The 27,638-nt window shown below is 40.7% G+C and overlaps 1 protein-coding gene across 1 annotated transcript in view; it reads left to right on the top strand.

The window, feature by feature from the left end:
• Positions 1 to 27,108, top strand: part of LOC135210380 (putative GPI-anchor transamidase) — a 31,353-nt gene extending 4,245 nt beyond the window's left edge. The window contains exons 4-8 of the mRNA XM_064243287.1: positions 6,653 to 6,861; positions 9,832 to 9,949; positions 11,942 to 12,052; positions 16,952 to 17,133; positions 27,031 to 27,108. Coding sequence (XP_064099357.1) covers positions 6,653 to 6,861; positions 9,832 to 9,949; positions 11,942 to 12,052; positions 16,952 to 17,133; positions 27,031 to 27,106 — 696 coding nt within the window. The 3' untranslated portion in view covers positions 27,107 to 27,108. The remainder of the gene's footprint in view (positions 1 to 6,652; positions 6,862 to 9,831; positions 9,950 to 11,941; positions 12,053 to 16,951; positions 17,134 to 27,030) is intronic.
• The last annotated feature ends 530 nt before the right edge of the window (positions 27,109 to 27,638 follow it).

Raw genomic sequence — 27,638 nt, 5'->3', positions numbered from 1 at the left:
TGGTGAAAAATGCAATCAAAGATGCAGTTACATAGTTTTTAATGTAGCCAAAGTATTAAAAATAAGGTTTTCTTAGGAATTTTAATGATTTTCCAGCTTACGACGATTTTCGGCTTATGACGCGTCTCAAGAATGGAACCCCCATCGTAAGCCGGGGACTGCCTGTATTTTGAAATATCTTTAAATTTTGATCATAACTGGTGCAGCCTGCAGCGTACAACCAGGCAGCAAGAGACAGACCAAATTACTATAGCCTAACTTTATCCCATCTTCTAGTCCTTGTTGACGAGTGTTTTTTGCACTTGGCTACCAATCCGGTACGTAGTCCGAAGTTCGATTCTTGCCTCGGCCAACGTGGAATCAGAGGATTTATTTCTGGTGATACAAATTCATTTCTCAATATAATGTGGTAGGATCCCACAATAAGCTGTAGGTCCTGTTGCTAGGTGACCAATTGGTTCCTAGCCACATAAAAATATCTAATCCTTTGGGCCAGCCCTAGGAGAGCTGTTAATCAGCTCAGTGGTCTGGTAAAACTAAGATATACTTAACTTATCCCATCTTCTAGTTAAATAAGTTAAAAAGAAAAAACAGCAAAAGAGAATCATGAAAGTTTTATTTTAACGTTTTACTCATTTGGTAAATGTGTACAGCCATGAACAACCAAACGAGAAACGACGTTTTGCTAAGTACAACCGAATTAGACAACAACATCCATTGGCTTGTATTCAGCCATCGTACGATAGTAAAACAGTTATCGCAGTTATGTTATAAATAATGTTATGCATAATAGGGCTGATATATTTTTAGGTAATAACTTTATTTGCTATAGATCAAAGATCAGCGAGGAAACATACTGTTAAATTTGAACAAAGTTGTAGCTGAAGCTGAGAACTTTTCAAGCTGCTAATGACTGTTATTGTGCATCGGTAACAAAGATAAAACTCCCTTAAACTTATCTAATCAAAGACAACCATAGATAAAGTTGAGAGAGAATCATTTAAATCAAAACTTCAGGTCTTGAAATGAATACATTTTACTGCTGTATTCACGCCATAAAAGATAATAACGTAACGGTAAAGCTTGTACTACGAAGAAATCAAGTGAAAATAGCAAACGGAATCACGCAATTTTCCTTACACAATAAACATGCCCACAAATCAATCTGTTAACGAAAAAATAATTTAGTTCCCAATGAGACAGATTCATATTTCGACTTAATACGTCTTATAACGAAAAGATGACCTTGTCTTATATAAGTAAAGTACTATCTAGATATTCTTTTATGCTAACTAGAAGGAAGACCATTTGCTCCGAATTCAGTTAAATACGACAAAATAAACTCATATTCGTCATCTACTGATTTCCAAACCAATACATTGACCGCTTTGTTAGTATTTTATGATACAATATGTAATATGAAAACACATACAATATAATAGGATAGAGTAATGTATAATTTTTAAAAGATTCATGGAAAAGATGCATATTCGTTATGTTTTTGTTCCATAATTATATGTAGGCCTCTGCAGCCTGATAGGCATCGCTCATTTATGCTGATATCGGTCCGAATCTGAGTCCAATTCACCATGGTATCTATAAGCGCCTCAGTGGCGTGGTTGGTTTGGTGTTTGCTCCTCACCTCGGTGGTCACGGGTTTGATTCTCGGCCATTCCATTGAGGAGTGAGAGATTTGTATTTCTGGTGATAGAAGTTCACACTCGACGTGATTCGGAAGTCACGTAAAGCCGTTGGTCCCGTTGCTGAATAACCACTGGTACCATGCAACGTAAAAACACCATACAAACAAACAAACAAACCATGGTATCTATCATCATATACTCTAGGCTAACTTGTTAATGTTATTCAATTTCTCTTATTACTGAATTATCATGAGCCAATATGCATTGAACCTAGAGAATTAGCTGAAATTAATAATTACTATGCCATATATGTATAAGTAATATACTGTAGTAGAGTATGCTACCCTATATGTAAAGATGGTACTGATTACCCTAGTGTAAGGTAGGCTATATTCGAGATACGATTTTTTCGACATACAATGGGTTTTTCGGAACCTAACCCCATCATAAGTAGGAGAATACCTGTATTGAGAACAAACCCCATGAGCGAACCTTATTATAGTTAGTTGATGAAGGCTTACTTTTGTGGCCTTGTTGAAGTACACACAGTACAGTGGACCTCCACGAATAGTTAAAATCTGCACATTCTTAGAACACACTTTAAAAACGTTTACAACCGCCTATCTTAAACGTTCAAATACCAAATGTATACCTTAAACATGCTCACATGAGGAGCAATAACAGGTTTTGGGTGGACAACGGTGTGGCTCATGGTGAGTAACAATATTATGCACCATCGATTTGCAGGAATCGAGTGGGAAAGAGGTGCCATTACTTTTATAGCCCATAAATTCACTAATGGCAACTTTTAGACAGGCTAAGGTGAGAGACTGGGTGGCTGAGAGCTTAGTTGTGGTCTTGACTTCAATGGAGGATGTCATACTGCTTCTGTGTTTCACATGATATCTTTTATAAATTTGCTCATAAATATACCAAGGGGTTGCTGTTGGTTTTAGTTCTTATCTTTTATGATAGTATGTCAGTTTTAGATGTAATTGTGCAAAGAAATAGAAAAAACATGTATAAATCCCAAGAAGTTACTTCATCTTTGTTCTTGGTAAATTTACATAAATATTTTACAGCAAATATGCTCAGAATTTATTAGTGAATTTATGTCTTATCTGTTTTGACATTGTGTGAGCTGTAATTACAATTTTACAAAATAAAATAAATGTATTTATTAGAAAAAACGTATATAGTTGGTAAAAATTATGATTGCCATGTAAAAGAGGTCCCACAAGGGGTTGTTGATAGTCATTTTCAACTTCTCGTGGAAGGTAGGGAAAATTTTTTAGAATTTTCTTTTAAAGTATGCGCAATTGCATATCTTCCTCTTTCCACTGAGGTGTTTTTATCTTAAATTGGCCGACTTCAGGGTTCCCCCGTCTGGGGTGCTGCATATTAATTTTTTATAATGGCTCCTAAGGGTTAATGTTTGGAATTATGTTATTTCAAAGACATCGTAAACATTAGTACCCTTAAAAAATTATGCATATACATCTAACCCGCCCTTCCAGCCAAAAAGCAGAGAGAGAGAGTTACCTCTAGACATACTATCTTGTGCTGAACTAGGAGAGAGAGAGGAGAGAGAGAGAGAGAGAGAGAGAGAGAGAGAGAGAGAGAGAGAGTTTCTCTCTTTAATCTCTCTGGAATGTTAATTTATTTCTCTACTAGCGACTGACAGCGAAAAAGTTTGTTTGTTTTTGTCATCCAAAGATGTATTACCTTTACTGCGTATTTTTAAAACACTATGAACACATACACAAACAGTGTGCATATATGTTAATATTAACCAATTGGTTAAAGAGACTCAAATTGGCAGTATGCTGTCAGGTTTCTTGATATTTCTGACAGGTTCACCCTCCCCCCTCTCTCCAAGTCTTTCAGCAAAAGATTGGGGTCATATGTATTCCTTTAAAATTTTACACAATTTATTGATTCTTAACCCTTAAACGCCGACTGAACGTATTATACGTCGACTGAACGTATTATACGTCGACTAAAATTGTCTGTCGGGTGCTTAATTGGCGCACGATACGTCGATGACAAAAAGTTTTTTTAAATATTCGCAGAAAAATAGTTATTGGCCTAGTTTGTGAAAAATTTTAAATCATGGCCTTGAGGGATGCTGGGAGTTCACGGATCAAGCTGTTGTTTTGTTTACAAGCATTACCCAGGCATGCATGCGCGAATTTCTTTCTTCTCGCACTAAAAAGCATCAGCGACACATCTCAGAAATACTTTCATCACTTTGTCGTAATATTTGCACCATTTTATATTAGCTGTTACATAGAGTTTTATATATGAAAATGTGTGCAATTTCATTTAGAATACAACAAAAAATAACTCATGGTTGTAGCTTTTATCAGTTTTGAAATATTTTCATATAAATCACGATAAGTGCCAAAATTTCAACCTTCAGTCAAATTTGACTCGACCGAAATGGTTAAAAAACGCAATTGTAAGGTAAAACTCTTACATTCTAGTAATATTCAATCATTTACCTTCATTTTGCAACAAATTGGAAGTCTCTAGTACAATATTTTGATTTATGGTGAATTTTTGAAAAAAACTTTTTCCTTACGTCCGTGCAGTAACTGCTGAAAATCTCAGAAATTCTTTCATCAGTTTGTTGTAATGTTTGCACCGTTTTATATAAGCCGTTACATAAAGTTTTATATATAAAAATGTGTGCTGTTTCATGTAGAATACAACTAAAAACAACTCATGGTTGTAGCTTTTATCAGTTTTGAAATATTTTCAAATAAATCACGATAAGTGCCAAAATTTCAACCTTCAGTCAAAATGGTAAAAAAACGCAATTGTAAGCTAAAACTTTTACATTCTAGAAATATTCAATCACTTACCTTCATTTTGCAATAAATTAGAAAACTCTAGCACAATATTTCGATTTATGGTGAATTTTTGAAAAACATTTTATTTACGTCCGCACGTGGTAACTGCCGAAAATCTCGGAAATTCTTTCGTCAGTTTGCCGTAATGTTTGCACCATTTTATATTAGCCGTTACATAAAGCTTTATATATGAAAATGTGCGCAATTTTATGTAGAATACAAAAAAAAATAATAACTCATGGTTGTAGCTTTTATCACCTTTGAAATATTTTCATATAAATCACGATAAGGGGCAAAATTTCAACCTTCGGTCAACTTTGACTCTACCGAAATGGTCGAAAAATGCAATTGTAAGCTACAACTCTAACATTCTAGTAATATTCAATCATTTACCTTCATTACGCAACAAATTGGAAAACTCAGGCACCATATTACGATTTATGGTGAATTTTTGAAAAACACACTCCTTATGTCCGCTCACGGTAACTCTGCCGAAAATCTCAGAAATTTCTTTCGTCAGATTGTCTTGATGTTTGCACTGTTTTATATTAGCCGTTACATAATGTTTTATATATGAAAATGTGCGCAATTTTATGTAGAATACAACAAAAAATTACTCATGGTTGTAGCTTTTTATCAGTTTTAAAATATATTCATATAAATCACAATAAATAGAAAAAATTCGACCTTCGGTCAACTTTAACTCGACTGAAATGGTCAAAAACTGTAATTGTAAGCTAAAACACTTACAGTCTAGTAATATTCAATCAATTACCTTCATTTTGCAACAAACAGGAAATCTCTAGCACAATATTTCGATTTATGGTGAATTTAAAAAAACTTTTTTACGTCAGCGCGATACGAATTTATGCATCATTTGTGATAATATTTTCTCGTGTTGCTTTGATCGTTTTACAATTTGGTATACGTATACCAAAATCATCGCAATTTAGTGTAAAATACAACAAAAAAAATTAACTCATTAGCTTTAACCGTTTTGCTCACAGCGCGATTTGTATACAATTATATATGAAATTTTTTTTTTTTGCACTCATATATTCCAATGTTTATATATGATAATGATTTTTTTTTTATTTCTGAAGGTTTCATACTAAACTTTAGGCAATGACAAAAAAGGATCCAAAAATGAACTCTTAATGTTAAAAACTAAGTGTGCTGTGATTTAAAAAAAAAAAAAAAAAATTCCGCTTCGGTGCTAACTCCCGAACGCCGCCGCATACAAGAGAACACTTTGGTAAATAGCGGCTCGGCGTTTAAGGGTTAAGCTAAAATGTACTAATTATCTATAATATTTTCTTTTAATGAGTTGATATATTGCCTGTTACATTATATTTGAAAATTAGTAAATCATTTATCATACAAAAAATATACATCTCAGTAAGAGAGAGAGAGAGAATTATTATTTAATCTTAATCTTATTAAACTTTATGCAGTATTAATCAATATTAATATCTGAAAATTAGTCAATCATTTTTTTAATATAAAAGGGTATTTATTCATAAAAATAACATAAAAATACACTAATTAGTGAATATTTCTTGACGGAAAAGTCTGCAAATTGCCTGATTTTTTGTGAATAATTTGGAGATAGGCTCTCCCAGAAAAGTCTGCGAGTAGGTGAGTCCACGAATTGTGAGAATGCAAGTAAGGGGGGTTTACTTTATTAATTTTAGTAAACAATAAATTAATACAGCTAACCCTCATTTATTTGCAGTTCACCATTTGCATCTTCAGTTATTCACAGATTTTCCTTTGGAACATATCACATTATTTGCGGAAAATTCACCTATTTACAGATTAATTACTGTATTTTCATATTATTTTTGTGACTAAATGTTTTAGGATGATAGTTTAAGGTATACGTATTTGGTGTTTGAACCTTTAGAGTACGTAGGCAGTTTTAAGCATTTTTAGAGGAGGTTTCAGTATTCATGGACTTTTGGTATTCACAGGAGGGTGTGGTACACATTCCTTAAGAATACTGCAGGATGACTGTACTTACATTTTCATTTCAGTCCAGACTACAGCATTTACAAAGTCTAGATGTGACTGTGATTCCTGGGGGTAGTGCGATAGAAACTAAAGATATGAGTGTTTCTTTGAAAAGTAATACCTATTTGTTCCCAATTTCAGGTAACAGTTGAAAACTTTGTGAGACTTCTTACTGGACGTTTAACTCCAAGCACTCCTCGCTCTAAGAGACTTTTGACAGATGATGGCTCGAATATACTGATTTATATGACAGGCCATGGAGGAGATGGTTTTTTAAAGTTCCAGGATTCAGAAGAAATAACCAATGTTGAATTGGCAGATGCTTTTGAACAGATGTGGCAGAAGCAGAGGTAAAGGTTTTTATTTTAATTTAATAGTTTCATAGTCTATATGAGTGAAGATCGCAAATTTTATCCTTATGTTGATTTATTCTACATTTTAATGAGACTTGTAACCAAAACTCATTTGTCATGTATTTCTAATTAACTTCTGTAATTATCTACATTTTCCTTAGGTTATTCTAACCATAAAAGAGTACAGAGGTTATTTAATTACGCATTCTTTGTTTTCTGATTTTTCAAGATTTACACATTATATTAATGTTCTTTCTTCTCCTGATGAACTTTGAGGCCAAAAGAAAATTTTCATTGCCCTTCATATATCATTTTATTGTAGCAGATAATAGGAACTTTCAGTATTTTAAAACCTGATCTTCAAGTACAGAGATTCCTCTACACATGCCAAGTATAAACTATAAGGCTTCAGAAAATAAATGTTAATAGTATTTAGGTCTGGTTACAGTAGCCAGTTTAGTTTAATGAGATAGTGCTGGTGAAGGACTAAGTCTAGTTTTATGATTAACCCTTAAACGCCGAGTGGACGTATGTTACGTTGACATTTTTTGTCTCTCGGGTGCTGACTGGACGTATTTTACTTCGACATACAAAATTTTTTTTTTAAATTTGCGGAAAAATACTTAAAGGCCTACCAGCCCCGAAACTCTTGAATCACGCGCCTTGGGGGATGCTGGGAGTTCACGGATCAAGTGTTGTTTTGTTTACAATCGTTTACGCAGGCGTGCAAGTGCGAATTTCTTTTCTTGCCGCACTCTTATATTTTAGTAATATTCAATCATTTACCTTCATTTTGCAACAAATTGGAAGTCTCTAGCACAGTATTTTGATTTATGTGAATTTATGAAAAAACTTTTTCCTTACGTCCGTGCGGTAACTCTTCCGAAAAAAATCATACATGCCATTATGGTAATGTTTGCACCATTTTAAAATTAGCCATTACATAAAGTTTTATATATGGAAATGTGTGCAATTTCATGTGCAATACAACTAAAAACAACCCATGTTTGTAGCTTTTATCAGTTTTGAAATATTTCATATAAAAAATGATAAGTGACAAATTTTCAACCTTTGGTCAACTTTGACTCTACCGAAATGGTCGAAAAATGCAATTGTAAGCTAAAACTCTTATATTCTAGTAATGTTCAATCATTTACCTTCATTTTGCAACAAATTGGAAGTCTCTAGCACAATATTTCAATTTATGGTGAATTTATGAAAAAAATAACATTTTCTTTACGTCCGCTAACGGTCCCAACTCTTCCGAAAAAATCATACGTGCGATTGTGGTAATGTTTGCACCATTTTAAAATTAGCCGTTACATAAAGTTTTATATATGAAAATGTGTGCAATTTCTGTAGAATACAACTAACAATAATTGAAGGTGTAGCTTTTCTCATTTTCGAAATATTTGCATATAAATCACGATAAATAGAAGAAAAACCATGTTCGGTCAACTTTGACTCCACCGAAATGTTCGAAAAACGCAATTGTAAGCTAAAACTCTTACAGTCTAGTAATATTCAGTCATTTATCTTCATCTTGAAGCAAATTCAAAGTCTCTAGCACAATATTTAGATTTATGGTGAATTTAAAAAAAAACTCCTTCCCTCCACGCGCGGATTCTCCGCCACAAATCTCCGAATGCGTACGTCGCATTCTCGGAATATTTGCTCCATTTCATAGAGTTTTATATATGAAAATGTGCGCAATTTCATGTCGAATAAAAAAAATATTTGAAGGTTGTAGCTTTTCTAATTTCCGAAATAATTGCATATAAATAAAAAATATATAAAAAAAATTCGACATTCAGTCAACTTTAACTCGTCAGATATGGTTGAGAACTGCAATTGTAAGCTAATACTCTTACAGTATAGTAATATTCAATCATATTTCTTCATTTTGAAAGAAATTGGAAGTCTCTAGGACAATATTTAGATTTATGGTGAATTTTTGAAAAAAAATATTGTTTACGTCCGCACGTTACGAATTCATGCTATTATTTTGTGATAATATTTTCTCTGTGTTGCTTTTTTATCGTTTTACAATGTGTTATATACCAAAATTATCGCAATTTAGTGTTCATTACAACGAAAAAAATTAACTCGTTACCTTTAACCGTTTTGCGCATAGAGCCATTTGAATACAATTATATTTGAAATTTTGTTTTCGCGCTATCATATATCGCATTATTTATACAGTGGTCCCCCCCGTATTCGCGGGGGATGCGTACCAAACCCCCCCGTGAATAGTTAGAACCCGCGAATGTTTGGTACCCTTATAAAAACGCTAAAAACAGCCTATTTTGTTAGCTAAAACTCAAGACAAAACCACTAAAATTTTCATACGGTTGGTTTTTTTAATAGTTTTATCACAAAAAGTGCATTTTATAATGAAATTGATAAAAAAAAAAACAGGAATTTGTGGATATTTTTCATAAAAAAATACCGCGAATGCGCGAATTTTCCGCGAATAATGCAGGGAAACGTTCCAGAGAGAAATCCGCTAATGTGTGAGTCCGCGAATCCGGAGAACGCGAATACGGGGGGCACACTGTATATGATAATGATAATTTTTTTCATTTCTGATGATTGATACTAAACTTCAGGCAATGACAAAACAAGGAGCCAAAAAATGAACTCTTAATCTTGAAAACTAAGCGCGCTGTGATTTTTTGAAAAAAATATTTTTTCCGCTTCCGCGCTCACTCCGAGACCGCCTCGGCACACGGAAGAGAATTTTTAATATACCCCTTCGGCGTTTAAGGGTTAATAGGTATCACTTGTATATCCTTGGCAGAGTGTCTGATTCCAGCTGCAATTTTTCATCCATTCCTTTTTGTCTCTTCCCTGTTATATAATATAATTCTAATCTTGCATACCCTGATTTCTTGATATGCAGTGATAAAATCTCTGTACCATACTGTAGTTATAATGTGTATAGGTATGTGCCCCTCTTTTTGACAGGTACAATGAAATCCTCTTCATCATTGACACATGCCAAGCAGCATCTATGTATGAACACTTTTACTCACCAAATATATTGGCCATTGCATCAAGCTTAGTTGGTGAAGATTCATTGTCGGTAAGATAAAAATTTTCAATTTTGGAAAGCAGCAGTTGAGTAGATAACCCCTTCCTCTTTTGACTACTGTTTGTGATATTAATATGTATCTTTGATGTTCATTTTAAAAAGTGAATTGGAGTGGTGTTCAGAAAAAAAAATATCCACAGTTTCCATTGATTGCATGGACATTCATTTTTGCAAGAGCTGGACATTATACAAGGTCCTGATTTCCAGAGCACTTCAGAAGTTTACTCATTCAAATATGTCTTTTAAAAGGTGTTAGAATGTTAAAATTGGTCACTTAGGTCTTCTCTTAATATCATCAGATTGTAGTCCTTCCAAAAATTCTTGCATTTCTTTTCATGGTCTTCTTGTGGCAAGTAAACTGAAAACTGAAGCATTACCTTCTCTAAGGTCACCTTAGCATCACTGTTCTTTATTTACCCACCTCACTTCTGTCTTATCTTCAGCCATTTCAGTTTTGACTGGTATGCCTACTTCATTTTAGCTTTCTTTATTGCCATTTCATCAGAACTCCTTAATTCTCTTGTTACTGTTAATAGATTTTGTGTTAGCTTCTTTATACCCTCTGTCAAGATCATGAACACAACTAATGTCCAGGTCTCTTGTCACCATATCCAACTTTTTCTATTTATTGTTCCCACATTTATTAGGCTCATTTGTAATTACTTGTATTTTTCATTTTCCATGGAAATTCGTGCACTCCCACCTACTTAAATTTTGTGGTACAGGTGTTGGGGTTGAATTCTGTACTGTCTACTAAATATAATGTATGGTGTCACAAGAGGCGCTTAGGATTGCAAGAGAGAGATTTCAAATTCAAAGTGTATTACAATTACAATGGGGAAGAGAGTTGAGAACCCTGTTGTGAAGAGAGAGTACTTCTGTTATCGCGGTGACAAACCATACTGTGAAGCAGAATTTGAGAGAACAGTAGAAAAAAGTAGACTGCATGACTGAAATGACAAGAGAGTTGGATTACTGGTAAATAAAAAAAATATGACATCAACAGAAAGAGCAAAGACTTTTGATTGTACTTGTACTACTCTGCAGAGGAGACATCTGATGCTGACAAGGAAAATAGTTTAATGTGTGATATATTATGTTTAGAGTTATGGCAGAGTGTGTGATGGTGACCAGAGATGTTAGTACCAAGAGATTTGAAAAGGAGACTTAAAATCCAAAGATTGAGATGAGAATTTATGAGGATCAGCTGATCACAGAAACAGTAGATACCAAAGTAATAGGATGAACATCTGTAGGAAGGCCCAGGAAATCATGGTATATGGGGATAAATAACTTCTTACCACATAGAAAAATATACATTTTGTAGTTTACTGCAAACTAGGCAATGTTCTTAAGGCTCCTTGTCTGTTCGTAGGATATGGAATTAGTGCCAGTGGCATAATATCATTTGTTCCACCATTGTTGGGACTGTTCTCTCTGGATGTTGAGAACCTCCAGGGATTTGTATATTTTTTAAAACACTGAGTGGTATTTTCATTTTCCTAAAAAGGTAATTATGAGTAAGGTCACTGTTGCAAGACATCCTCTGTTTAGTGAAATTAACTTCCACTAGCTGTTTTAACATGAAACTTCCAGCAGTCAAAAAACTACTGTACGAGCATGTAACTCACCGTAAAGAGCCTTTCCATCCATGTCATGTTTAGCTACTGTGATGTCACAATGCCCATTACTGGAAGGCTTTTCTTCAATTTGCTATTAAATTATGTAATAGTGTTTGTAGCATATTTCTGAATGTTGGGACACTAAAAGTTCAAATAGTGCTTTTATGCTGCTTCAAAGCAGCATGCCCCATTGCCTTAGTTTTGTAACCTGTATTGCTGTGTATATGTACAGTAATTTTTTTCGACATCTAATCATTCTTGTTTTGTAGAAGATTGCTATGCAAGTTAATGGTATATGTGGTCATTCTTTATGATGTTTGTCATTTTTTATGATAGTGAAATTGTTTCCTTGTCATTTCAGCATCATGTTGATCCAGCAATTGGTGTGTACATCATAGATCGTTTTACATACTATGCCCTGGACTTTCTTGAGAAAGTTACACCTGACAGTAAGAAGACTCTAGCCCAGTTTGTAAGTATTTTATTTACAAATTATGGAGTTTCCATTGAAAGGCATTCATGTATTTATTGACATCAGATTACTATATATGTAGGCTCAATTTTTAGGAGCAAATAGTATTAAATACTCCACTTTTCCCAAATTCATATATACAGTAGTACTGTAAAGGAGAGGAACTATAAAACCAGAAATTCTTGATGATGGGATCCACTCTTCTCAAAATATTAATTGTGACAGATATATCCTTTTTTAACACAGTGACGACTACTTTAAGCCTAGCCCATAATTCCTGTCTCCTTTTCTAAATGTTCATGTCTGATATTGTAATTTTAAGCCTATTAATAGTTATATTAGGCATTATTGTTATTTTTTGGTGTATGGCATGTGAAAAACTTATGATATTTAAATTAATGCAGTTGTGCCACACAAATGAACTCACTATTAGAAGATCTGTTTGACCAGTCTAAAATAAATCTCACATAAATGTATGTACAGTAATTGATATTGTCCTTTTCAGTATGAAAGCTACTTTACAACATAGTTTCAGTCCATGGAAGCTATATTACAACATTTACTATGAGATTTAGGGTCTCTGTAACACGGTTTTTTGGACTTTGCTCCTTGTCAAAGCATCGGATGTAGCTGAAAGTTGACATATGTATATTTTACAACCACACACAAATTTTGTCAGCATTATCAATAACCTAAACCCGATAGTTTGAATTTTTATAGAGTAAAAATGATCTAGCCGACGCCATGGCCAATGATTACGAGCCAAGAGTCGAAAAACATTCATTACATAAGGAAAGTAAACACCTTTTGACGAAATGTTGCCCCGCCCATCCACCAGACAGAAACTCCATCGGCTCTGAAACCCAAAGACTTTATGAATGGCGGAACGATACATAGATGTGGGTGGGGTATCAGTGCTAGCGTAGTAATACAACTGTAGCAGTAGTGCCGCAGCAGTTATACAGGCAGTCCCGGGTTACGACGGGGGTTCCATTCTTGAGACGCGTCGTAAGCCAAAAATCGTCGTAAGCCGGAACGACGCTTGGAAATATGTCTTAAACTAATAAAAAGTTATAAAAACCTTACTTATAATCCTTTGGTTACACTACATGTTGTTTCCTGTAGTTTTATGTACAACCTGGAGTTGTTTTCATAAAAGAATGCTGGTTCTTGAAGGTAAAAACTATTGTAATCCCTCTGGTGACACTACATTCTTGAAGTTTTTATGTACAAACCTGGAGTGATTTTGCCAAATCTTGAGGGCTACAAGAACAGCTGATTACTATTTACGTATCATATAGACTAATTAAAGTAAACGTATTTTTAAATAGGCTTATATATTAGTATCAACAAAACATTTCCTGCCATGAGTCAGAGGCCGTTTAATGAAACGAACACTTCTCTGTCCTATCTGTTCAGAAAATAAACGTTACGTCAATCCCCGAGACCATTGTTCGCAAGGCGTCTCTCTCTCTCTCTCTCTCTCTCTCTCTCTCTCTCTCTCTCTCGCTCTCTCTCTCTCTCTCTGATCAAATTACACTCGAACCTTGACATACGATTGCCCTAATATACGAATGTTTTGAGATACAACAGAAAATTTGCGAAAATATTAAGCTTTGATATACAACGAAATATTTGAGATACGATTTTGCGATGAGTGTTAGTTGTATAGGCGACCGATAAATGGCGTTCAATCTGTTTGTTTGTTGGTGCTGCATGTTAACACGTACGTTTTTAGTTCATTGTATTTGCGCCTATTTTTCGTTTTATTTTGTCTATTTTATTATTAACCATGGGTCTCAAAGCTAAAGACAAAGCAGGTGATAAGAAAAAACCCAAGAAAATGATTTCGATGGAAGCAAAACATGAAATTATAGCAAAGCATGAACGTGGCGTTCGTATCGTCGATTGGCAAATGAGTATGGTCGAAATCCTTCTACAATATCCACGATCATCAAGCAGAAGGAAGCTATAAAAACCTTCCAAAGGCATCACCATTATTTCTAAACTACGAACTGATTAAAAAAATAAATAAAAATAGTTTAGCATGTTATTTCATTTGTGTTTATTATGTAGTTATTAGTGTACATACATAAATAAAGAGAGAACAACTCGTTCCCTGCCACCCTTACCCTACCTCTCTCCCTGCTGGCCTCACGTCATCTTTCGTTGTGGTAAGTAAAATTCCTTTCTTTTTTTTAATTGATTTTGTTTTATTAACATTTATTATCATTTATCACATTGCCATGTTATTTTATCATTATGTGTGTTATTACTCGTTTATTTGTGTATAAACGTGTATATTATATGTAATTTAGCTGTGTTTAGGTGTGTTTCATAGCGCTAGAACGGATTAATACATATTACATAATTTTTAATGGGAAAAAAATGCTTTGAGATACAACTGTTTTGATATACGACGATGGTAACGGAACAAATTAAATCGTATGTCAAGGTTCGCCAGTTTACTGGATAATGTCTCTCTTTGGATACTTCGATTTTGCCAAATCTTGAGGGCTACAAGAACAGTTGATTACTATTTACGTATCATATAGACTAATTAAAGTAAAACGTATCTTTAAACATGGCTTATATTATTAGTATCAACAAGTTTACTGGCATGAGTCAGAGGCCGTTTAATGAAACGAACACTTCTCTGTCCTTAACTCGGAGCGTCGGAAGACGCCTCTCTCTCTCTCTCTCTCTCTCTCTCTCTCTCTCTCTCTCTCTCTCTCTCTCTCTCTCTCTCTCTGATCAAATTACTGGATAATGTCTCTCTTTGGATACTTGGAATTTGCGTTGTAATCTAACCAGAAACTTCTTTTTGTTGTTATTATTTACTGGAAACAAGCAATGATTTTTTCATTATTTGCACTTTTGGACTGTTATATGTAAAACTTTGCGCACCGCAAGCTAGTATGTATTCATTCGCTCGGAAACTAGTTCCGCATAGGAGGCGTCACTAAAAACATAGAAAAATCAAACCACAACATAAAAAAGATCGAAATTCATCATAACCTCAAAATTTTTGTTGTAATAATAACCAGAAACTTATTTTTATTAATATATTGTGCTAAACTATAAAGGATTTTTATCATAGTATGCGTTTTTAAAAGTGTCGTTAACTCGGAGCGTCGGAAGCGTCAGCGTCGTAACCTCGGAACAAGCGTCGTAACCCAGGACGGATACCATTGAATATTTAGAAAAAGCGTCGTAACCTCGGAACGTCGTAAGCCGGAACCGTCGTAACCCGGGGACCGCCTGTATGTAATATACATGAATTAAATGTTTAGGCCAACTGCTGGGATCCTTGAGGATCATTTAGCACTTCTTACAACTACTCGAGAAATTAGTTTTTATAGCCAGAAGTTAAATTTTCTAATCCAACAATGCCCATGGTAGCCTTCAGTGTTATCCTGAATTATAATAAGGCGAAAGTGGGTGGAGCCTCATGAAGTCATCATTCGGACGATAATTATTGGTGAAGGTTTAAAGCCAATATATGGTACGGCTATTTTTTTTCAGTAAATAGGTAGACAGCCAATAAATAAAAAATTGCTTGACATTGGATATAGCAGTTATCAAATCAAGCTTGTCTACTATGTTTTTGAAAATTACCAACTATTCCCTTCATCTTGTCAATCTGATTGTGACCTATAAAGTAGACTGTAATTTCTTAGGAAACCTATTTTGGAAGTTAGACTAATAATCAAAGTGTTTTTGTATTTTATTAACATAGTTTTGTTGGTTTGTTCAATTATGACAATTATCAGTGAGAGGTTCCAGAGTTCATAAAGGTGTACTACTGCTTTGCTTGTATTTAAGTTTGTATGTCATTGTTGCCAGAGGTTTAGCCTTGTTACGTATAGCCAATATCCATCGAATCCATCGAGAAAGAGGGAAGAAATGCTATCATAAGTTACGTAACGAGGTGCGTTCGAAACCTTTTCTCTGAGTAAGTTGGCCCGTCTTCAAAAAAAGTCCCTTTTACATTATAAGTATCAAATTTATTCAATATGTTAATGCAAAATGCAGTCAAAATTTTATGTGTAGAATATAATATGTATTCTGAATAAGCGTTATATTTATGATATGCATAAATAAAAAGTATTGCGAAAAAAACCGTGTTACAGAGGCCCTGAATCTCATAGTAGGTGTATGATATAATAAAAAACTACGGTCTTAAAACAGTAACAAAGTTGGCCATCGCTTGAAATTTGGAGCATTCTATTGCCCAATACATTGGTAGTATAAAATATATATTAAATACAATAAATTAAAAGAATATACATATCTATAATTCTTTTTGACTTTTCAACTTCAGATTGCTTTACATATATTTTTTACTTGCTTTTTGAAGTTTCTGTAGTCTTAGTTTTTCCTTGCTTTATGGTGCCAAAATCTTGTTACTCTGTTTTAAACAAGCCAGGCAATCAGGGATAAATATATACTTATGTATACTATTAGAAAGTCTCCACAAGTGCCACATATGGTATTGCTAATTCTTGAGCTCTTATCTTATTTATTTGAATTTACTTTCCATACAAAAAAAAAAATGTAAATCCTTCATAGTTGGTACTGCCTTGTAAGAATTTTAACTTAGTGTCGTGATTGAAAGATTCAGACCTGTACCATTTTATCTTTGAAGTGCTACGTAATCTTTATTTTTCAGCTATACATTACTGTTTTTCTATCCTTGAATGTTTACACCACTAGTCTTCCATATACATAGCAGTACTTTTATGTGCTGTTTTCGATCAAATGAAAAGAAAAAGTTTATGTTCTGTTTGATTGGCTTGAACTGATTACGTTTATCTATGACATTTTTAATAATTTCTGTTATCAGTGATTCAAATTGCAAGCAGTTTTATTGCATAATGAGTTTCTTTTAATTTACAGCTTCAAGTTTGTCCAGCGAGTATGCATATCTACTGTTGTGTCCGACGAGACCTTTACAAGAGAGATCCAAATAATGTACTTGTCACAGAGTTCTTTGGCTCGGTGAGGAATGTAGAGCTGTTTGATAACCTTTTGAACTTCCCAGTCTGTGGTTCCTACAATATGTCAAAGTTTGTACCTGTGTAAGTATTTGTGTTCAATTAATATATTTTTGTAACTTTTTTACAGTTTGTTGTTAACTTTTCAAGTTTTATTTCTCTTTATTTTTTATAATAATTTCATGAATGCATTTGAATACAGTGCAGATTATAATTTTGTAATTTTGATTATTCTCCAAGATAATGATATTCATATTTATCTAAATGTGTTATAAATGCATTTATTTATCACTCTTCCATATAAATTAACCATATTTGTGAAGGTCAGAAAGATAAAAATTTTGTTAAAATTGATAGTTAGCCACCAGTGTACAAGTTCACTTGTAGCTGTAGATATTGTAAAACCTAATCAAAGTTGTCCGTATGGAAGGTAGGAAGATTGTGACAGAGACTTTCAAGAATTCCAGGGTAAATGGAATGCTGAAGGTTATTGAAAATTAACATTTTATAAAAAAGACAGTAAGTCCAAGCAGGTTTATTTGAATCAATTCCAAATCAGTGTGCATGTGAGAAGTTGTCTTTCTCTGCATCTTCTCCCACTTCTGTTTGGGGTCAGTGTTTCCAACAGCTTTTGTTTATCTGTCTCAATCACACACGTTGTCCTCGGACAGTTGTTTGCATTTCAAATCTTCAGATCTGCACATAGAAAGTGAGTATGCATAAAGTACTTGCAGTTCAGTGTTGGCTTTTGGGAACTGAAGTCTTATTCCGTACAACAGCTGGATAAGTTTTTCATCCTAATAGAAAATAGCCATAGAATACCAAATCTACATCTAAATTTTGCAAAGTATAAGTATCTAGCTAGCAAACAGTTATGTGGTAATATGCATCTACAAATTAGCATGGACAAGGCTGCTAGGATTAGGTGCTACTTATCTACTTATGGGAGAAGATAAGGTCTGTGAGAATTTTTTATTTAGTCATGATTGTGCTATGCTTATTAATGTTGTTGCCTGTGTAGCTGTACCATACGGAGCAGCATTGTGTATCTTTCACATGTTGACCTTCATTCATGATTTGTTAACCATTCATATACCTTTTTATGATCTTTTTCTGCAGGTATTAGTGGTTTACATTAGTGCCACAACCTGGCCAAAGGATTTGGATGACCTTTAAAACTGTTTGGATCAAGAAGTGTAATTTCTTGATCCTATTCTCCATTGTCATTTCTATAGCCATGCCCAGCTATGTATCCCAGGCTGAAGGAGCCAAAACACTATTTCCAGTTGAGATGAATATCTAGCAAGTCTGTGTATAAACCACATGGAAAGTCTTTTTACAATTTTTGGTAAATTTGCCACTGTGACTGCCATGACTAGCCCGTCTTCCAAGCACCTGAGATCTTTTGTAGGATCTATGTACCCATACTGCCACTGTTGCCAAAATCTGGGTTAATGCTTCCAGAGCTATGGTCAGACTGAAATATTGCTTGAAACTAGAATGTACCTGGCCACACAAAACATAGATGGGTATCTCCTTGAAATGGCAAATCAGAATGATGAAATGTGTATTTTGGAGGTTTCAAAGGTGCTTGGAGTCCCATTCCTGCTAGACAACTGATGCATTGACTTTCCAGTCTATCCTACAGGTGGTCTGCTTGCAGGTACTTGTTTAGCAGGCTAAGATCAGTGATTGAGTGTACATCTCCAGTAGCCTTTGGTACCAAGAACAAACAAGGATCCATCTTACATTTTATAGAACACTTGTTTCTGTCATTGACTTTCACCTTTCCTGAAACCCCATGGATCTCCAATATATGTCCTGAAATCCTCACATTACAATGACAGAGCAAGAGTGGAGCCACATTTTACCTTGCAGAGATTGTCTTGGATAACTAATGACATTGGAGTAGCAGTGGTTTCCTTAAACTGTGCAAATGAGGCTGTCGACCCAAAATATCCATGTACAGCAAGGTTGTGGTTTGGCAGACTGATAGGCCTAGTGAAACCAACATACCCTCCAGCCTCTGCGCATCTGATACAGGGACAAAAGACAAAGATGGCGACTCCTACCTGCTGGGTGAAAACCTGGACCAACAGCCCTCAACCTTTTATCATGCTCCCTGGCCACAAAACTAGTGACTTGGGAGCATGAAAAGGTTTGAGAACTAATGGTCCAGGTTTTCACCCAGCAGGTAGGAGCCTTGTTTCACTTCTTTCATTAGTATGCTGTTCTGAACAGACTGTATAAATCTGTTGATGTACACTTCAGAACACATTATCAAAACAGTCAGCTAAATCATGAGTGCTATGAACAGCACTCATAATTAGCTGAACTATTTGATAATGTGTTCTGAAGTGTACATCAACAGATTTGTACAGTTTGTTCTGAACAGCATTAGTATGCTGTTCAGAAGAGCATTGACAAAATTCAGGTCTTAAAGCTAACATAGGTTTAGCTTAAGATTTTTTGTCATCTTTTTTGTAATTTGTATAAGAGTTGCAGTATTAGAAGTTTGTTCCGACACGCATACAAACCTTCGGTCCTTTTACAATAGGAAGATACTAGCGGCAGCTGGATAGGTCGTAAGCTTTCGAACCAAGGGGTTCGGTAGTTAACTGCTTGTCCGACAGGCGCGCGCGCGCGACTGGGAGGTAAACAAATCACTTTTTGCTTTCGGCCTCACAGTGGATGGACGTGTGTGTTCGCTCTCTGCCCGCTGCTCGTCGTTTGCTTTCTAGTTTGTTTTTTGTAATTGTGTATGAAAGAGCTTGTAAGTACAGTTTTTCTCTCTTATCATATTAATTACGCTGCAATTGAATTATGATGGAATCTCCACGCCTCGCTACCCCAAGGAGACTTTGCCCGGGTACCGAAGGGCGCAAATGCGGGAAGTTCAGATCATTCCCCGAGATTGACCCTCATGTGTTGTGTGCTCGGTGGCCGGGCGCGAATGCACCCGGGCCGAGCCCTGTGATGTTTGTATTGACTGGTCGGAGGCGCAGTGGACATTGTATGAGGGCAGGAAGAAGCGAAGGCCTCCAAAGGAGTCGTCGGGAAGCTCTCCCGCGACTCCTTTGGTGACGGACACTTCGTCTTCTTTCCTGCCGACCCGCTCAACTTCCACGTCTCGCGCCTTCCCCTTCGGGGCGGTTGTCTAGGTCCTTCTCCTCTCCCGATGTGTCGAGTGTGGAGGAGGGCGCTAGATACCCCGACGTAGAGTTGTACTCTGGGTCCTCTATCCGCTCGTCTTCGCGCGAGCGGGTAGAGGATCCTCCTAATCACCCGACTTTTGCCTCCTCAGGTGCGGTTTGCCGTGAAGGATGACCTAGGACAGGTGTGGGCATCGTTGTGACTGCAGGGCGTGCCGAGTGTCCAGGGGCTGCTCTATCATCTCGCTGGCTCCGTGGCGGTTACGCATGCTACGGTCACAACCACCACCACGACCCTGACAACACCTGGCTACGCGTCACCTCCTCAACCTGGTGTACACCCAGCACGCGGTCTCTGTGACACCCACACATCGGTGCAGGGGCCAGTCGCCGTAACTCGGTGGGAGTGTGATGCCGCCACCTGGGTTTGCCGTGCTGCCTGCGACCGGACTTCATGTGCCCGAAGAGCTCGCCCCTGGGACCTCCCACCGGTACCGATGACGTCTGTGCCGTTGGTTCGACCAGCTGTATCTGCCGTACCTGCCGTGACCACCGCTGCTGTTCCTGTTCTGATCCTGCCCGTGTCTGCTGCCGTTCCTGTGATGCTCGCACCTGCTGATGTTGTTCCGTTCCTGGCGCCGCTGCTCCCGATGCTGGTCTGTTCGGACAGGTACGTCCGGGCCCTGTTGCTTCGGCAACAGCAGCCCCGGCTCCGTCCTGGATGACAGACCTGACGTCGGTCCTGAGGAGTTGACGACGAAGAAGAAGAAGAAGAGGAGGAAGGTGTCGTCGTCGTCTTCACTCGTCTTCATCGTCTTCTTCGTCGTCGTCGTCGTCTGCCGCCTCTTCCCCTTCTTCTTCTAAGGCTCCCCCGCCTAAGAAGAAGAAGGTCGCCTCCTCCCCCCCCCCTAAGAAGTCTCCTTCGGGAGCTTCTAAGGCCCAGTCTCGCTCTGGTGAGACGGGGGGTTTCTTCCGCTGGTCGCCACCTGCTCCTTCGGGAGCAGGACCCTCTCTTCTCTACCGCAAGGAAGAAGACTGGACCGGGGGACCAGCGGTGCCGGCTAACACCGGCACTGTTCCTCACCTGCTGTCAGTGGTTCGGCCACAGCAGCGAACGGATCCGGCTCGGCCGCTCCGTTCGCGAGAGGTACCGAGTGTACGGTCGCCTACCAGCGACCGTGCAGCCAGGAAACCAGACCTCTGAGTCCGCTCAGCGTCAGGTTCACGGCACGGAGCGGAAGACTGGTGACAGCCGCTCACTGCGACTCTCACCAGACCAGCTCTCGCTCTCGCGGCGAGCAGCTGGCTACCCGGAGCGGACGCGACGGTCCATGACCGGCCACGGGCTGAGGCTGGGAAGAGGTCCCCCCTCCGTTCGCCGGCACCAGCCACGGCTGGTACCAGCGAACTGACGCACCGTGAGGACACGCACCGGTCTCACCGTGACAGTGGAGCTCGCCGGTCGCCTGACCGTCGCTCTTACAGAGAGCGATCGGGTACGGTAACCAGCACCAGCTCCTCTGACACCACGAGACCGGGGGCCGGCCGCTGTCTCGGTCCAGCCGTTCTCCACAGCGAGACGGCTCGACTAGGTCTGCAGCTCGATCGCCACCGCGGCGTTGACGATCGCCTGCAGTCCTCCAACGCCCGCTGGTTCTGCCAGTGAGCGAGGAGAGAGCGTCAGGTCTGCCTCTCCCATACCTTCAACCTCCTCGGGTTACACCGGGAGGGGCGAGTATTGAGGAGTGATCGTGAAGGGTGCGCCCTTCAGGATCCCGCCACGTCGTCGTACGTACCAGGCTCGGTTCTCGGACCAGCCAGGTCTTACGCACAGGTGGTTGGAGGAGGAGCCGAGAGGGGGCTGTCGCTGTCCTCCTCTCCTTGAGGGAGGAGGGTCTCGGGAGGTGCTCCTGTTTGAGGGACTGGACGGTCCGACTCCACAGGATGCAGTCACCTCCTGAGTCCAGAGGAACTTTGCCGAGGTTATTGCGCTGATTCGTCAGCACAACGACCTCGGGGAAGGATCGCCGCTCCCACCATCCGAGCCCACGTCCCGGCTCGAGTCGTTCTGGGGCCCGAAGAGGAGAACCCAGACCGACGGTGGGTTTGCCGCGGTCAGAGCTGGCTGACTCAGTGCTGGACCAAGTTGAATCGCTTGTCTCTGGACAGGACGGTTCACTGAAGTCTGGCAGGTCTAGCCAAGCACTACTTCCACCTCCTCTGCTACGACATCGGCGGTTTTACGTGCCATCTGAAGATCCGATGCCGCCCAAACAGGTGAACCCGGAGTTAGCGAGGCTGACTCCGGGTGTGTCTCTGCAACAGCTCCTGTCCGAGAACCTGTGGTTCTCGCAGCAAGAGGCAACTAGGCCTGGAATCTACCGCCATGGCAGCTTTCCAGGCCGTCTCCTGGCTAGATCTGTGGTCCCTCACAGTATCTAAGGTCGCAGCCAACTCTGGGGGAATTTCTCCCGAAGATGACTCGGCCTTAGGAGACTTTGCCAGTCTGGGGGAAGAGCCATCTCTTTCCTTGCCCACCAGACGGTGAACCTGTGGGCCAACCTGGTTCTCCGACGAAAGGGACGCTGTCCTTACTCGGGGTTTCCAGGGCGGGGACCGGGCGTTGAAGCGGCATTGGGACTTCGACACGGACCTTTGCGGAGGTCCACGTCTTTCATCCCAGGAGAGATGGTGGATGCTGCGGTGGACAGACGGCGAACTGAGGATAGTGACCGTCTGGTTCACCAGGCAGTCTCGAAGGCTTCTGGGCAGCCTCGGACTGCGGCCAAGTCTAAGAGCTCGGCTAGCGCTTCCTCCGGCGTGCTAAGACGGTTGCTGCGTCGAAGCCCAAGCGAGGAATGACTCTGTCTTCTTCGACTTCTGGCAAGGGGGGCCGTAACCAGCCCTCCTCCCAGCCCTCCTCATCCCGTGGAGGCTCTGGGAAGAAGTCGAAGAAGGGGAAGGGGGGAAACGCTAGGGACGGCGTTCCCCCTCTACTGCTGCCGGAAGTGGGGGGGTGCCTGGCCAGCCATTGGGCAACTTGGTCAGCGCTACGGCGCCGAGACCTGGATTGTAGATGTCCTTCGGGAGGGATATCTATTACCCTTCGAATCTCGGCCACCCATCACCTCCAACGTCCCCCGTCCAACAGCAGTCGTACGTCCACGGGTCACCGAAGGACGTAGCACTCAGACAGGAGATCAAGACCATGCTGAGCAAGAGAGCTGTAGAGATCGTCACGGATCAGTCACCGGGCTTTTACAGTCGACTCTTTCCTGGTGGAAAAAGTCTACGGGAGGCTGGCGCGCCCGGTGATAGATCTCTCTCCCCTGAACCGGTTCGTTCGCCAGACACCCGGTTCAACGATGGAGACGGCACGCTCAGTGCTCGACTCCATCAGGGAGAACGATTTCATGCTTCAGTGGACTTGAAGGATTGCGTATTTCCAAATACCCATTCATCAGTCCTCCAGAAAGTACCTCCGCTTCATCCTCGACGGGACGGTGTACCAGTTCAGGGCACTGTGCTTCGGTCTCTCAACCGCCCCACAGGTGTTCACGCGAGTGTTCACTGTGTCTGCTTGGGCCCATTCGCACGGGTATACGTCTGATGAGGTATCGCGACGATTGGTTAGTCCTGGCGAGTCCCGCTCGCAGTTGCTACAGGACAGGGATCGATCTGCTTCGAGTTCTGTCGCGATCTGGGGATCGTTGTGAACTTCGAGAAGTCCGATCTCGAGCCCAAGCAGAGGATGAAGTACCTGGGTATGCTGATCGACACGGTAGCAGGGCGAGTCTTCCCCGCCAGACTCGCGGATCAGCAGATTCAGAGAGGCAGCCAACCAGTTCCTGTCTCGGCAGGAACAGGTAGCTCAGCGATGGCAAGTCGTGATCGGACACCTGTCGTCACTCGAGAAGTTAGTCCCTCACGGGCGTCTTCACCTGCGGTCTCTTCAATGGAGAACTAAAGGAGAGTTGGTCACAGGCGACGGATCCCCCAAGCTTTCCAGCTGTCACTGACACAGGAGGTGAGGCAGGACCTAGCCTGGTGGCTCGACGACAGGAACCTCTTAAGAGGAGTGCCTCTGAGCACTCCCCCCCCGGACATGCAGCTGTTCTCAGACGCATCGACCGAGAGTGGGGCTGCACACCTGGAGGAGTTGCTGACTTCAGGAGTGTGGGACGAGAACGACAAGCACCTTCACATCAATGTACTGGAACTCAAGGCAGCTGTCCTCGCTCTCCAAGAGTTTCAGGACCGCTTGATGGGACACTCAGTGGTGTTGATGTGCGACAACACACGGTGGTGGCCTACGTCAACAAAACAGGGGGGCCTAGTGTCTCTCCCGTTGTACAGTTGACTCGGCAGGTGCACGAGTGGGCTCAGGCACACTCAATAGAGCTGTCGGCACGCTACATTCCAGGGAAGAGGAATGTAGTAGCAGGACACGCTCAGCCGTCGGGATCAGGTGATAGGGACCGAATGGTCTCTACACCAGGACGTGGCGGAAAGGCTCTTCGACCTGTGGGGGCGACCAGTCGTGGATCTGTTCGCCACCCCGGCACAACAGGAAGCTCCAGGTGTTCTTCTCGCCGTGCCGGACCCATGGGCAGCCTGCAGAGGACGCTCTTCAACACCCGTGGGACAACCTCTTCGCCTATGCCTTTCCCCCGTTCAGCCTGATTCGCAAGGTGATCAGTCGAGCGCTGGTCCACCGAATCTCAGGATGATCCTGGTGGCTCCCAAATGGCCACAGGCCATTTGGTATCCGGACCTGCTGGATCTTCTCGCAGGAGAACCGAGAGAGATTCCCCCTTGGCACAACCTTCTCGCCCAGCCACACGTCGAGCGGTACCACCGAGCAGTCCAGTCCCCTACGTCTTCACGGCTGGCTGTTATCCACCATCTCTTGCGAACGAGAGGCTTTTCTCGTAGCGCAGCAACAGAGATGGCTGGCAACGTCCGTCAGTCCTCTGCAGCTGTGTACCAGGGGAAGTGGGCCGTCTTCTGTGGTTGGTGTCGTAGACGGGGTCTATCTCTCAGAGCCACTCTTCAGCAGGTAGCGGATTTCCTCGTGTTTTCTTCGCCGAGAGAAGCTCCTTTCAGTCCCCACAGTTAAAGGATACAGAGCCGCCGATTGGCGCTCGTCCTGAAACTGAGGGGGCTGGACATCTCGAACTCGTTCGAGATCTCCTTGCTGATGAGGAGCTTCGAGAGGTCTTGCCCACCCAGGGAACTCAGGCCCCCTGCGTGGGACGTGACATCTCGTCCTTAGGAGTCTGACTCGAACACCGTTCGAGCCACTCCGAGAGTCGTCAGACAGGGATCTGACCCTCAAGACCCTCTTCTTGCTGGCCCTGGCATCGGCGAAGAGAGTAGGGGAACTTCATGGTCTTTCCTATGATGTACGGACACTCCAGGGGATGGGGATCCGTGACGCTCGATTTCGTCCCCGAACTTCGTTGCGAAGACTCAGAACCGTCAGTCCCTGATGACAGGTTTCGAGTCATTCACGATTCCCTCCCTATTGGACTTCACCGATAATGATGCGGATGAGATGCTGCTTTGTCCTGTGAGGGCGCTACGGCGCTATCTGAAGAGAACTCGACACCTCAGGCCTGAGTGTCGACGCCTCTTCGTTAGCACCGGGGTCACCAAGAAAGAAGTATCCAAGAACACTTTCATTCTGGCTGCGTGAGGTCATCAGGAGGGCGTATGAGGCTGATGGTAGTGACGACATCCGTACGTCCCGTCCGAGAGCTCACGAAGTCAGAAGTATTGGCCCCTCGTTGGGGCGTTTCGCAAGAACTTCTCCGTGGCGCAGGTCCTGAAGGCAGGGGTCTGGTCTAACCAGACTACCTTTACGTCCTTCTACCTTCGGGATATTGCCCACAGGTCCTTGGATACCTTTTCCTTGGGACCCGTGGTGGCTGCTCAACAAGTTGTGTAGCTAACCCAGACCCTCGCAGGCTGAACAGCATCGAGTCCTGGTGTGACTGTGGATGGATGTGTGAGTGAGTGAGTGACTGGCTCTCTCTTCCCATCTTTTCCTTCCCTCTACCTGTGGCAGAGGGCCATGGTCGTCACTACGCTGGATGAGGACGAGATGCAGGTGAGCTATATGACAGAGCCCCATCCTATCCCTTTCACTAGGGATAGGAGCAGAATATCCACCACTTCCCTTCTACAAGGGGGGGAAGTGGATGCCTACAAGAGTCAACCCATGACTTTATATTTGCTCCTGTACCAGGAAACAAGTTCTTGCATTGCTGGTACTAAGAGATGCGCATGCCCTCTCTTAGTACTCGGTCCAGAGGTCTGACCATTGATCCTGCGGTGCACACCCCGATCAATCGGACAGAGGCTTGGATCCCTCCCTCGCTCTTACGACCAGGGAGGCTTCCAAGGTAGGGCGAACACCAGTCTGTTCACAAAGACTCAGATTCCACCCACCAAGAAGTGAGTCTTCCTATTGTAAAAGGACCGAAGGTTTTGTATGCCGTGTCGGAACAAATGACAATTTGTCCAAAATTGCATTTTCCTAACTATACAAACCTGAGGTCCTTTTACACATAGCCCCACCTCATGCCACCCCTCACTCTGCAGTTTTTGCTTGGGCCAAAGCAAAAGTGATTTGTTTACCTCCCAGTCGCGCGCAAGCGCGCCTGTCGGACAAGCAGTTAACTACCGAACCCTTGTTCGAAAGCTTACGACCTATCCAGCTGCCGCCCTAGTATCTTCCTATTGTAAAAGGACCTCAGGTTTGTATAGTTAGGAAAAATGCAATTTTGGACAAATTGTCATTTTAAAAATTAATTTGTTACACTAGGAAAGAGGACGCTAGCACCAGAGAAGGAGGTCCACTAATGTATGCAGACCAGCTTCCCATACATCGGATATCATGAGTCAAACTGATTTGGACTGTTACACATCAAGAAGTGTGTAGGTAGTTAAGTATACTTTGAAAAGCCAGGCATGAAGCTTTCAACTAATGATCGAAACTGATATACATTGAAATGTGAAGTGCATCATGTCACATGGAATTTGCATTAAAAATTGATGTCAAGGAATGAAATAAGTTATAACAATATAATATAGTATTCCTATTAAGAACTGACGTGCCAGTTTAAATATTGTTTACCTACTCCATATATTGGTAAGAACCAACTTCTATTTATTCACATTCCATACAGTAAGTATTTAGACAATTTTCATTGTCATTTAAGTTTTCATGCACACTACAATATTTAGACAATTTGAGTTACTGCACTGATGTTCCATAACTTTGATAAAATTGTATTCACATAATCAGTATCATTTAGACGGATTCATTGTAACTGTTTGACTTTATATTTGTTTATAATTGTAAATATACTGTAGAATAAATCTTGTGAATAAATGTTAAGTTCAGTGATTTGTGTCAGTACCCTAGCAAAA

The sequence above is a fragment of the Macrobrachium nipponense genome, chromosome 39, assembly GCF_015104395.2.
Source record: "Macrobrachium nipponense isolate FS-2020 chromosome 39, ASM1510439v2, whole genome shotgun sequence".
NCBI classification, from domain to species: Eukaryota; Metazoa; Arthropoda; class Malacostraca; order Decapoda; family Palaemonidae; genus Macrobrachium; species Macrobrachium nipponense.
The sequence above is the reverse complement of the archived record's forward strand: the minus strand, read 5'-3'. Positions and strand labels throughout refer to the sequence as shown.